Consider the following 14,470-nt stretch of genomic DNA (forward strand, 5'->3'; position numbering starts at 1 on the left):
GACCGGTCGCCTTAATTAAACTTGTCCTGTTCCTTTAACATTTCTTTTATTGTGGGAGGTGGTTGGTGCGTCATAATGAAAGTCATGTTGGAACCACTGTATTAATGCGCGAGTATCTAAATTTAACTTTTCTAACATGTCTTGAAAACCGTTTTCTAAAAAACGTAACGTTCACCGGTCAACATATCCTCGAAACTGTATGGCCCAGAAAAGTTGAACCAATAATTCTCCACTCTGTTCTTCATTTAAAAAACTCTTATTTACAATTTTAGTTTATGTTAATTTACAAAGATTGGATGTGACAATTTCACATTTCTGAGAGCAACGACGATTGAACTTGTTTCCATGGCTAACTAAGTGAAATTAGTCAAGAAAGATAAGAATTGGTTATAACTCAGTAATTTTGTGAAAGAAACATATTGTAGCTTATATCGTTGAAAAGCTTAAAAAACGGCGCTTTTTATGAAGTCATGGCCAACTATGGTTTCCATTTAAAAAAAACATATGTTTGTGTCATATGTCAAAAATGACAGGCTTTGGAAAAAATCGGAGAACATAACCTCATTAGGGATGTGATTGACTTTATCTGAAAACTTTTTGTCTAAAATAGATTATAATGGAATTAGAGACAATTTTTAAAATAGCCAAAATCTGATTTTTTCGAAATATCTAGTAAGCTATGAACTTTTTCGAAAATCTGAAAAGCGCATATTTATGACCCCACAAAACTGCAATTCTTTCCCCATTTAACTGACTCTCTATCTCCAGTAGTTTCCGAGATACCCATAGAGAACATCGTAGGAAACTCACCCTGTATATGTGTGTGTTTGTCTAGCTCAAGAGTATCTTTATTTTCCAGATTTCGTCCATTAAAATGTCCATTATCATGTGAAGAAGTGACCAGAGACATTTCTATTTCATGTTCTTGGGCGGGTTTAAAAAATGACATACAAGAGCATTTGAAAACGCATCAAAATTACTTTCTAGATCCACCCCACCTCGAACTTTCTGCTAACTTAGGAAATACTGTATTCTTTACTTGTTTTGGTAGATATTTGTAGATTACTATTTTTCAATTAAAACTTATTTAATTTATGTGTATTCAGGAGCCCATGTAGCGACTGTTGTTGTAATGCAAGAAACCGATAAAAAATATAATGTTTTTATAGCAATGGATGGATCTGAGATAGAATCTCAGTGTTTCAAATACCACGTGGATATATTAAATACTGATAAAAACACGTATATTTTATTGAAGAAAAATTGCTTATATAGTTTGGAAGATTTTGAGCACAGTTTGAATATTCCAGAAAAACAATTGGTATTGAATTATGAGAACATATTTGAACTACTTGAGAAACCTAAACGTCTAATTATGAAATTTGGTATTTTCAAAAAGAGTAAAAAAGAGATCTTAAAGATAACTGGTTTTAAGGATAGTGAGTTATTTAAAGAAAAACATATTGAAAATACATTTTTTCCAAAGACAGATGACAACCTGTTACGGGAACTGGAATGCCCAATTTGTAGTGAATATATGCTGCCTCCAATATACATGTGTGCCACAGGTACATTTTCAACATCATAATTGCTTGCGTTAAAAAATAAACATTTCACGTAATTAAAAATATATTCTAGTAAAAGTGCTTTATATTTTTATATTTGTACCCATATTATTTTGTCAAATCTAAGTAGAAATGTTTTATTAATTTTTTAGGTCATGGCATTTGCAGCTTTTGTAGGAACAATATAACGTCATGTCCAACTTGTAGGAGCAAAATAACTGATAACCGCTCTTTCATTTTGGAAAACTTAATTTCCAAAATAAATTTCCCATGCAGGAACCGAGAGGCTGGGTGCAAATTTGTTGGAGCCAGCGATAATATTAAAGCACATCAGAAAAATTGTTCATTTAGAATTTCCTGTATGCTGTAAGTGCGTTTGTTCTTTTCGTATCTTATCCAAATAAACTGTGTCCTATTTTATATTATTCAACACAAAGAATTGGTTAAATTAAAAAAAAAATAATAGTATCTTAACACTTTTAAATAAAAAATTATACACATTAGATAATTGCATTTTTGAATTTTTGATGAAAACAACATTTCTTAAAGGCTGTATTTTTTTTTCTGAAGAAGCAATGAAAATTTCCGTCTATATTCAAAAATTGCTCTTTCTCTTCAAACATCTCTTACTTTTATTTAGTTTTTCATCCATTTATTTCTTTTTCTATCTACCAGCCTTACAAAAGGACTTTTAAAGAAATAAAGGTGAGTTTCATATAATTAAATTAAACTAAATAATAAACAATAGTTGTTTTAATCACCTATTAGGCTATATCGGGTGCTTAAATTCCAGTTTAGGTTGCGTATTAAAATTTAAAAATTGTTTTATATTTTTAGAAAATATTATACATGTCAAAACCTTACATTTTATTCATAATATTCTTATAAGACTCACCTTTATTTTTCTCCTAAAATCCGAAAATTCCATCCAATGAATTAATATATAGGGTATTCTAAAACATGGTGTTGTAACTTTTTTTGGAGACCTATACCTACACCCTACAGAACTCCTTATATTTTTAAAAAATGCTCCAAACTAACCTACAAATACTAACAAAATTTCAGCAAAAAATAAAACACTAAATCACTACAATACACCAAAACACTTTTACTTTTACACTGGACGCGCGTTTCGCTATCCATGTCAGCATCATCAGCATATGATTATAAACTAAAAAACTTTTTTTTAACTAAATCACCACAATACACCAAAACACTTTTACTTTTACACTGGACGCGCGTTTCGCTAACCATGTTAGCATCATTAGCAGATGATTATAAACTAAAAAAAAAGTTTTTTAGTTTAAGTAAAAAACTTTTTTTTACTTAAACTAGTTACTAAACTAGTATAGACCCTGTATAGATCTCGTTAAATATCCAGAGCTGTATTTTTAATATAGAATGATAGAGTGCACATTCAAAATCGCCGATAACACTGTATATAATTCGCATAAAATAATAAATATTTTGTATTATAAAAAAACAAATAAATTACCATTAATATTAAAATAGCATTTGCCAGTTTATTTGTCAACTTTTAAATTAAAGTAGTGTAATTTTTTTAATTTGATTTTATTTTTTTTAGATGTGATTGGGAGGGTGCACTATACGATTTTCACATTCATTTGCTGACAGATCACCAAAGACATATTTTGGAACAAAATGTTTACCATACAGCTAATTTTTTTGATACCTTTATAGGATTTCTTTACGTTTATAATCAAGTTTTTTGTGCGATATTTAGGCCATCTAACTTAAAATGTCCGACTGAGTTGAGTTTGAGTGTTTCTATAACGCATATATCCATGGATACTGAAAACCCCAATTTCAAGTATGAACTAAAATTTAATCCCGCATCTTGTAATAACAATAGTATATGCTTTTCCAATATACCTTGTATTGGTATTTCGTGTAAAGACTTCAAAATTGAAAATCTTGGAAATTTAGACTGCGGAATTTTGATTCCGTATAATCTCTTAAAAATTTATACAAACGAGGAAAAATATGGCTATAAGATTTTTATAAAAAAGATGTAAATACTAAATTTCATTATTATTAAATATTATCATTATTCACATTTATTATTATTATTATTTTTTTGTATAATTTAAGTATAATACACATAATATAAAATAAATATATATTATATATAATATGATATCAGAGTTTAATCCCCTTTTGTTTGAGAAGGTATACCGGGTTCGTCTCAAAAGTAGCTCATTCCTATAACTTTTTTATTTTTTCAGTTAAAAAAAACGAACGATTTGGTATGTTATTATATGACATAAATTAGGATTGATTAACGTATACAATTGTTTTCGGTCACTTCCTGTTTTACAGGAAATGACTACAACTTTTGATTTTTAAATGGCACCCTCGGTATTTTTTTACTTTATTCGATAGAAAATAACACTCTGAATATAATAACATATCATGTGTTAACTGACATTTTCCCATATGGTTTATTTGAAATTATAACTTGCGGTTCGCAACGAAAATTTGACTCAAAATACCCCATAAAATAATATATATAATAGTATGTGGTATAAAATTATTCGTAAAAAATGGCTTTTCCAAATATGTTAATAAGCCACCCTCGTTCCATTTGAAAAAATGAGATATGATTAAAAATACGATTTGAGCATTTTTTAACTAGTCAGGACAAAAGAAAAGTCAGGACAAAACATTAGACGATCAAATCTATTTTTCCAAGGATTCTTGATTAAGAATTAGTGTTTTTAACATAGCTATAGCACTCTAGATTGAATTTTAAAATACCATTTTTTATTAGGCAGTAATGTCAACAGTTGACATTCTATTGTCATTCTATTCAGAATGTTATTTTCTATCGAATAAACTAAAAAAATACCGAGGGTATCATTTAAAAATCAAAAGTTGTAGTCATTTTCTGTGAGACAGGAAGGACTGAAGACAATTGAATAGGTCAATCAATCCTAATTTATGTCATATACTAACATACCAAATATCGTTGTTTTATCTGAAAAAAATAAAAAAGTTATAGGGGTGAGCCACTTTTGAGACGCGCCCGGTATGTGCCTTAACCTTAACAGCGTTGAAGGAAAAGTTTAGATTTACGAAGATTAACATTATTATTTAAGATCAAGGAAATGATGGGAATAAGTGCGCCAGAAGTGCAGTGAAAACAAACCTGGAAACTTGTAAAATAAATTTGATCAACCAACAGAAAATGTTTAACGTGTCAGGTATTTTACGAAACAGATCTTTTTTTTATTTTTTAGATTTCTGTTTTCGTTAAATTAATCGGGTTGGTATGTTACAAAATTTTGTATCTTTTTCCATTCACACACAAACAACTAAATTTGTGTTACAAATTATATATAACACATTGGTGCTTGAAAAATACATACATGTTTAAAATTTAGAAATATAATAATGATTTTGTACATTATATTTCTTTTTACTTTCAGAGGTTCGATAAGAAAGAATTTTTCGAAACTCGAATTCTAAGAGGGTAAAACTATCCCTGAAATATTAAAATATTTTTTTATTTAAAAACCGGTGAGTTTTTCGGAAAAACTCTTAAACACGTATATTTTATTTTGTTGTTTTACATATTTTAAGTTTTTTTTTTATAAATATATACAGGGTGTTTCATAAAATATGACCATTGAGTAATCACGATTCTGCTTAAACTGCTTGACGTTTAAAGCTGGATTTTTGGCAAACAGATTGACTGTGGGGTGTAGAAATTCTATAAGGAGGGGTTTCTCGAATCTCAAATACAAAGAGGGTGAAAACGCCCCTCAAATATTACAATATTTGTTATTTAAAAAACGGCTAGTCTTTCGGGAAAACCGAGGGGAAAACGCTTGGACAAGCATAATTTATTTGTTTTTTTACATATTTTGAAATTTTTTTAAAAATCATACAGGGTGTTCCAAAAAGTTGGGTAATTTCTTAACCACGATTCTGCTTAAACTGCTTGACATAAAAAGCTTATTTTTGGCAAACGGATTTTTCGAAAGTCAAATTCCAACGAGATGAAACTACCCAAATATTACCAAGTTATATAATAATATCGCCATATTGTTTTTTTTTTCATTCTGACATAAATGTGAGAAAATTTTATCAAGTTTGTATGTTAATGGAAATTCTTGCTTTGCTGTATCATCACCATTACAAATGATTAATTCGACAGGAACGAAGTTGCTGGTACACGCTAGTACATCTATAAAAACCGTTGACGTTTTCTTAAAATTACATTATATAAAGTTAAACTTCAAAATTAACAATTACCTACTACCTGATAACAATTACTTAATGAGCATTAAACATTTTATGTCCGTTAGGCAAATTTGTTTATTAGTAAATCACTGCTGAGAAGCGAGTCTCCGTTGGATTAACGCAGCAGTGTTCACAAAAAATAAATATTTTATATCTTTCTTCTTATCACGCCCTCTACTGCCGAAGGTTGGAGATCCAAATGGCAATTGTGGCTCTGGAAACTGCAGCCCGGAAGATTTCCGCAGACGAGCGTTCAAGCCACATCCTCAAATCTTTTAGCCATGAGTTCTGGCGTCTTTCTACTGATCTTTTCCCTTGCACCTTGCCCTCTATTATAAGGCGCAGTACTTCGTATCTACCACCTCTCATCACATGACCCAGGTGTTGCATTTTTGTTTCCTTGATGGTGTTCAGTATCTCTTTTTGTTTCTGCATGCACTGGAGTACTTCATCGTTAGTGATCCTTTCTACCCATGAGATTCGCAGCATGCGTCTGTACACATACATTTCGAAGGATTCTATTCTCTTTTCGGTTTGTGAATCCAGTGTCCTGCTCTCACATCCATAGAGTAACACAGAGAAGACGTAACATCTGGCCATTCGAGTTCTCGTGCCGAGGTCTCATCTTGTTAAATATGGTTTCATACTCACGAATATTTTTCTCGCTTGATCAATTCATGAAAATATGTATCTTTTCGGGTCGCACTGACTATTGTGTTACTGTTAACTCCTAAATACTTAACTGAGGTCACTTGTTCGATTGTGTGTCCATTGACACGCAGGTGTGCATTTATTGGAGTCTTAGAAAAGACCAGTAGTTTGGTCTTGGAGACATTGAGATGCAGTCCAAACAAATCACTACGGAATTTATGATGCTTTGCAGGTCTTGTATATCGTTGGCTATTATAACCGTATCATTGGCATATCTGATATTGTTTATTGGGGTTCCATTGAACTTGATTCCGCCCTGGATTCGATCCAGTGCTTCTCTAAATATTTTATATTATTGTATATTTTCTTACAGTGGCGAAATACCCATTGGACTTTGAAACGTATATATAATAGAATCGAAAGGAGACAATACAAGTAATTGACCACAATGTTTTATGCATAAATTAAGGTAAATAGAGCGAACAACTAAATAGTAAAACACTTTCGTTTAGGGCTAGGCTAAAAATATTAATAAGTATATATCACAATAATTTTATTGGTTTAGAATTAAATGTTTCTATAAAAACATGCGAGTAATCTTCAAAATTAAACTAGTAATAAATTTAAAATTATATTAGTACCGTATGATAAATGATAAAAACGGCGTCAGCGATGGCTATGAAATGAAGATCGCTGTCGTTTTATATGTAAATTTATATAGGAAATGTCATCGATCGTCATTTCCAAGCCAACTGGACGCTGTTTTTATTCGATCATACGGTATAATTATTAACACAGTTTTCTTAATAAATAAGGACCTTTCATACAAATAATCAATAGGCGAATGGTCCCAGGAAGCCCAATATCTTCGTTGTTGAGAATGACAAAATGCATATAAATAAAAGATGCTTATCCTAAAAATATTTTTCTGTGTGCACTATGTCCCAGAAGAAGAAAATGCTATTTTTTTAAATTAAAATTCCCACTTTTCTACACATAATTGGATTCAGCATAATTATCTGCATATACCACTTTTTGTTATTTGAAACACTATGCTGTGTTGACATGCTATTTCTTATTTTTTGAAACTATTTCTAAAACCGGTATATCAGAGAAGTGGTTAAAAAGTGGAATTGATTTGAGTTTATTAATACTTAAAGCTTGTTTTACATTGGTATTAATAGTAGTAGAGTACGGTGGAAGAGTGCGTACTATCCCACTACTAGAATAATGTACACAGTTTGTGCTAGTTACATTATAGTACTATAGATAGTCTAAGGGCGAGTAGAGTGGATAGCACGTGTGGAGTAGTACACTCTACTAGCCTACCCCCACTATCACCATCTTACTCTACTCTACCGGTTTGCTAGTTTACTATACCAGTGTAAACAGGCACTAGACTAGCTTTAGTAGAGGTGAGTTGATGTTTCTTGTGCTTGCCGATCTCTTTTTACTTCTTAATTAAAACTTAAAATTTTGCTTACGTATGAAAGAAAATGAAGTGGACGAAATCTGAAACTACGAAATTAGTTGCAGTATACAAGGATTACGAGTATATATGGAATATCAGCCGCCCTAATTATAGAAATAGATCAATGAGATCAGCGACCTACGAAGAAATTGTAAAATATATATAAAAGGAAAATTTTGGTTAGGTTAGATGAATTAAAACAAAAATTAAAAATTTGAGTTGTACTTATAATCAAGAAGTTAACAAAATAAAAAAGTCAAAAAAATCAGGTTCTGGTTTAAATGATGTCTATGTTCCAAATATTAAATGGTTTCCTTTAATGGATTCTTTCACAAAAAGTGTAGAAGGATCTGGTAAAGGAATCTCCATTGCCTAACCTGCTTGTTCATTGTCACACACTTTAAACTAAACTAACTTTTCAAATTACTGGAGACGTGTGTATACACTTTATACACGTGTATACACGTGTTAACAGTATAGTTACTCTACCAAAGTGGGCAAAGTAGAGTGTTTTAGAAAAAAAAAGTATGCTAGGGAACTCTACTACTATTAATACCAATGTAAACCAGCCTTTAGCGATATTTCTAAGGACTAAGCATAACAGAATAAATATTAAAGAAAAACATATACAGAGTATTATGATGGTAATATCCATTTTCTTAACGCTACACAATATATTAAGTCTGTTAGACGTAGAATTACAAAATATTTTTTTGTATTTAAAGTATTCCTAACGGTTTTGCAGATATTCGTGGTTTTATATGTTATATGGCTCTTTCAACAGTAAATCTTTATCAAAGCCACTTAATGATTTTTTGTTCGGTATTTTACAATTGAAATAGCCATAACATATAGTACCGCGAATATCTGCAAAACTTTTAACAATTCAGGAACACTTTAAATACAGTAACTGATTATGAAAGTGATTTAATTCTGCATGTAGTAGAAAATTAATATACGAGAGATAATTTATACCATAAATAATAAGTATTGCAATGTTGTAATCACCATAAAAAATGCCATTTATAATTTAATTTTTTTTGCAGATTTATTCTTTTATCTTTATTGTTTACGAAAACACAGCTAAAAGATGAGAAAAGTTCTAGGTAAAAAATACAAACCAAGTTTCATTAAAAAAAGAATGGCAATATCGAATAGCACTTTAAATTATACGCAAAATTTTAAGCTGAATCCAATTAGTACAGAAAAAAAATAAAAAAGTTAAAATTTTGTCGTTACTTTTTTTGAGCCATCCTGGAAACATGAAACTTATTTTTAAAATATTAACCTCTATGAACGTTCATATAAAACATTTTTTTTAAACAATTTAATAGTATAATGTCCCTGTGCATGATAGAATAATTAGAGAGTAATATGAGAGCAGGAGAATGGAGTATTCGTCAATTAATTGTGATAATATCTGGTAATCATCAATCCCAAGTAGCATTTATGGACACAAAATCGAAACAGATCTCTGCTGAGAAACATTGCAAAACAGTTTCGTCACATTTTTGATACATATGTTTCTTAACATAAATCGCTTTTTGTTTCGAAACAAGTACCCAAAACATGGTTTCGCTATATAACTTATAACAATAAAGATTTTCGAGACACAAATTTTTCGAAACATTTAAGAAACAGGTGTGGCATACATTTACAAAAATTTCGTACCCGTTTTGTTCCTGAAAATTTTGCATAATTTATTTGATACTCTGTGTCAAAAGCTCAAAGGGTTTTTTGTTACATCCGTCCCGCCGAAACCGCTTTACCAATCTTGATGATACTTTTTTTAAATGAAAGGTATATATGTCTAGATTTGTTATGAAGTATTTTATATTGTTGATGGCTATTCCTTTGTGTAAAACGACTAAATACTAAAACATACCTGAAAAACACCTACACACAATACCTCCGGAAATAAATTATTTGTCATTGTCAGTGGTGTGTCAGATCAAAGAGTTAGATTATATATCAAGTTTTTAGTTTGGTTTGGTTTGATACATATAAATATTAGCACAAAGGTTCGTTTAAATGACATTAGTGATTATTCAATTAGCTACGCAAAAAGCGATTTTTGGAAATTCATCCTCTTAGAGTGTAAAATTATGTCGAACAATTTGTTGTACGAAAATTCCTTACTAATATGGTCTAGAAGAATCCTACAAAAAGAATTACAAGATATTTTTGAAATTCACCAACCCAATGGGTAAAGTTAAAAATTATATAAAACTTGGTGACTTCTGGATTATACACATAAAAATTGGCACAAAGGATCATTTAAAAGAAAAGACATGAGTTAATTATTTGGACAAAGCGAATTTATGAAATTTTTACCTATAGGGAGTAGAATAGGGAATGAAAGTTTGGCTGTACCAAAATGCATTACTATAACATCTAGCAGTATAAAATTTTATACAAGGGATTATTTAGTTAAATCATAACGAAATATTTCTCCTTCAATTATCCTTCAAGGAATAAAAAATAACGTATAAAGAGAGTATTAGTGCTATTAATAAATAAAAAAAGAGAAAAGAAAAGCGACAATTATTGAAAACCTCAAATGTTAATTGAAAACTTTATATGTCAAAACTATTTATTTTAGTAATACAGTTTATATGTAAGGTTATATCCATAGAGGGTAAATAGTTATTACACTATTTATTATTTTCGATAGATTTTCTTTTTTCAGATTTTGGAAAATTTCGATTTTGGTTCGAGTTCTTAAACATCCTATCCATAATTAAGAAATAAAAACCGGAATGGAAGAGCGCCCTTCACCCTCTATCCAACCATACATAATTAGTTTCAGTCAATGGAAGTGGTTAGAAAAATTTGAAAAAAAAATGTTAAAAAGCAAAATTTTAAAATCATTTTGGGGCCAAAATGGAAAAACTTCTTTGAAATACTTTGATTTCGATATCTTCTAGAATTATTAAGATTATTTATTTCAGATGTGTCTAATTAAAAGTTTTATTTTTGGTATACATTTCGATTTTGGTTCGAGTTCTAAAACATCCTATCCATAATTAAGAAATAAAAACCGGAATGGAAGAGCGCCCTTCACCCTCTATCCAACCATACATAATTAGTTTCAGTCAATGGAAGTGATTAGAAAAATTTGAAAAAAAATGTTAAAAAGCAAAATTTTAAAATCATTTTGGGGCCAAAATGGAAAAACTTCTTTGAAATTATCTTCTAGAATTATTAAGATTATTTATTTCAGATGTGTCTAATTAAAAGTTTTATTTTTGGTATACATTTCGATTTTGGTTCGAGTTCTAAAACATCCTATCCATAATTAAGAAATAAAAACCGGAATGGAAGAGCGCCCTTCACCCTCTATCCAACCATACATAATTAGTTTCAGTCAATGGAAGTGGTTAGAAAAAATTGAAAAAAAATGTTAAAAAGCAAGATTTTAAAATCATTTTGAGGCCAAAAATTAGAAAAACATCTTTGGAAATACTTTGATTTTCGATATCTTCTAGAATTGATTAAGATTATTTATTTCAAGATAAATGTCTAAGTCTGTCATGCAAAGTCATATACAGGGGATGAAAAAATTAAAACGATTTTTAATTTTCGGATTTTTTAATGCATAATAATATTTAAAAAGAATAAAAATGCTCTTGAAATTGGCCTATTAGCCGTTTATAAATTTTATTAAAAATAACAAAATCGTCTTTTAAGGATATACAGGGCGAGAGTCTTCCCATATAAGTGTAAATATTTTTAGCGGTGAGTATATTTTGACCCCAGAAACACGATTTTTTGCGCGAATTTTTTTTGAAAATTGAGGTGAAATTTTGATTTTGGAAACAAGGTTTTAATTTATTGTCGATTTGTTTTTGAAAACACAAGTTTCTCTCTTTAGATACAAATATGATATAATGCTTAGATAATTTGTGTCCGACTCCATCTTCAATTTTATAAAATAAGTAATTAAAATTCCATACATGTTGGGTGAGTGATCGCGTTTTATTATATATTTAAAATATATATATTTATCGACTGTTGAGCTTTTGAACTCATAAGGGGCGTTCTAGTTACATAAATTTATATATTTTTATTTTTCTAGAACTATGATATAGAAATACAAAAATAGAAATCTAAATTTCATACAAAAATATATTTTATAGCCCCAAAATAATGATATATAGAAGGGGATTAAAAATATGAAAGTACATTATTAAATTAAACGATGAATTTGCTTTGACAGACATTTTTTTGTGCGACAAAACCTAAAAACAAAGATCTTTAGGCCAAAAAATTATGGCTGAGGGGTCGACATTGTTGACGGTTGTTTTTAGTTTTGAAATCCACACACAAACATAGACTATTTTAGTTTGGTATTTTGTTTCATTACATTTAGAGACAGTGGCTGCTGTAAATTTTTCGAAACTTATTTCCTCTAAAAAGTTTTGATTAAGCATCGAAACCTTTCAGGAAACTTTAGCTAGTGCCACCACATTGAAAACACATATAATAAAGCAATATAAAATATACTGGTTTTTGAAAATGTTTCCTATTTGTGGCATTCGTTTCTATTACAGTGTCAAAAACAATCCCGATTATTTAAAACATTATCTAAAAATGTGTCCAAAAATGCTACTTGGGATGCCTATAAACGGTCAGAAGCCTTAATCTCTTAAATAATTAAATACTACTAAGATAATTTCTTCTTGAGATCTCATCGATTGTTTTGGATGTTCCACAACAAAAAGACTTTTACTGAGATATACGGATTTTTTTTACAAGAGGAAAAACTTTTTTATTATTGACATTTTGAGAAAAATGCATTCTTCATAAAAAATTTAGCTAAAATGGTTAATCCCGTTATATTATTCGAAATTTTCATTCTCCCAACCAACCAAAATTTTCACTCCAAACGAAACTAAACCCAACCTAAACATTTTAGAGAAAATTAAAAAAAAACCTGAAAGTATAATAATTATTGAATGAAAAGTTCTAAAGACAAATCGCGTTTCTATGGTAATATAATGTCATTTTTATTCTTTAATAGATTTTTATTGATAGAATTTTAATTAACGTCATATTTTCTGCTATTTCAAAATGTTAAAGAAGCACAAAATTTATTTAGTACAATGCAGCAATGCTACAAAATCGGTAATAATGGTTATTGGAAAATGTGATACTTTAAGAACGGTAAATAATATGACGTTACTCAAAATTAATAATATATCTATGAAAAATGGAATTGAAATTATATCACTATAGAAACGGGTTTTGATTTTTTGAATTACACTGAGATGCAAAAAAACGCACCGGAAAAATTTTTGGTCCAATTTCAAGTGTTATATTTTTGTTATTTTTAGCCCTATTTTCATAAATTTTTTAGGAAACTGTATATTATTATATCAAATTTAATTCGTAAAGTAAGTTTTTTATAAACTTTAGTATTTGGCATGTTATACAAGGTTAATCGAAGGGTTGTTTATTACCCTAACTTTAAAACACCCTGTGCAATAATTTCGTTTGTGAATTTTTATAAAATATAATTTTACGGTCAGAACTATGTCTCCTGAGCATTTTGTTTATTGAATCATGTCAATACATGCCTTGGTTAATTTTTAAGAGCGAAATAAACTTGGCACCAAGAATTTGTATTTTTTTAAATGATCATTTCTTTTTGAAGTAAATTTTCAATATGACAAGGCCGCTTTGGTGATTAAAGAAGAATGAGAAAACATAACGCAACATGGTATATGCAGACTCAATGACAGTATGATCGGACGTATACAGGCAATTATATCAGCCAAGGGATGCAATACAAAGTATTAGTGTATTTTTACAATTCGATTTTGGTTCGAGTTCTAAAACATCCTATCCACAATTAAGAAATAAAAACCGGAATGGAAGAGCGCCCTTCACCCTCTATCCAACCATACATAATTAGTTTCAGTCAATGGAAGTAATTAGAAAAATTTGAAAAAGAAATGTTAAAAGCAAAATTTTAAAATCATTTGGGGCCCAAATTGAAAACTGCTTTGAAATACCTTTGATTTCATCTTCTAGAATTATTAAGATTATTTATTTCAGATGTGTCTAATTAAAAGTTTTATTTTTGGTATACATTTCGATTTTGGTTCGAGTTCTAAAACATCCTATCCATAATTAAGAAATAAAAACCGGAATGGAAGAGCGCCCTTCACCCTCTATCCAACCATACATAATTAGTTTCAGTCAATGGAAGTGGTTAGAGAAAAATTGAAAAAAAAATATTAAAAAGCAAGATTTTAAAATCATTTTGAGGCCAAAGTTGAAAAACATCTTTGAAATACTTTGATTTCGATATCGTCTAGAATTATTAAGATTATTTATTTCAGATGTGTCTAATTAAAAGTTTTATTTTTGGTATACATTTCGATTTTGGTTCGAGTTCTAAAACATCCTATCCATAATTAAGAAATAAAAACCGGAATGGAAGAGCATCCTTCACCTTCTATCCAACCATACATAATTAGTTTCAGTCAATGGAAGTGGTTAGAAAAAATTG

At 29.5% G+C, this 14,470-nt stretch overlaps 1 protein-coding gene across 1 annotated transcript; it reads left to right on the top strand.

Annotated features, from left to right (window-relative positions):
• The first annotated feature begins 853 nt into the window (after window positions 1-853).
• LOC115878768 (putative E3 ubiquitin-protein ligase SINAT1) lies at window positions 854-3,617 on the top strand. The gene is made up of 4 exons (XM_030895359.1): window positions 854-1,047; window positions 1,107-1,568; window positions 1,718-1,931; window positions 3,151-3,617. Exons 2-4 carry the CDS (start codon window positions 1,133-1,135, stop codon window positions 3,599-3,601), a joined length of 1,101 nt encoding a protein of 366 aa, XP_030751219.1. The 5' UTR covers window positions 854-1,047; window positions 1,107-1,132; the 3' UTR covers window positions 3,602-3,617.
• The last annotated feature ends 10,853 nt before the right edge of the window (window positions 3,618-14,470 follow it).

The sequence above is a fragment of the Sitophilus oryzae genome, unplaced genomic scaffold (assembly GCF_002938485.1).
Source record: "Sitophilus oryzae breed Bouriz unplaced genomic scaffold, Soryzae_2.0 scaffold_1522_pilon_pilon, whole genome shotgun sequence".
Classification (NCBI taxonomy): Eukaryota; Metazoa; Arthropoda; class Insecta; order Coleoptera; family Curculionidae; genus Sitophilus; species Sitophilus oryzae.

Bases quoted from the DNA above. Each gene is read 5' to 3' on its own strand.
- LOC115878768 (XM_030895359.1), top strand. From the start codon at position 1,133: ATGCAAGAAACCGATAAAAAATATAATGTTTTTATAGCAATGGATGGA. The intron at 1,569-1,717 runs GTACATTTTCAA...TTAATTTTTTAG, and splicing joins AATATACATGTGTGCCACAG to GTCATGGCATTTGCAGCTTT. The intron at 1,932-3,150 runs GTAAGTGCGTTT...TATTTTTTTTAG, and splicing joins TTTAGAATTTCCTGTATGCT to ATGTGATTGGGAGGGTGCAC.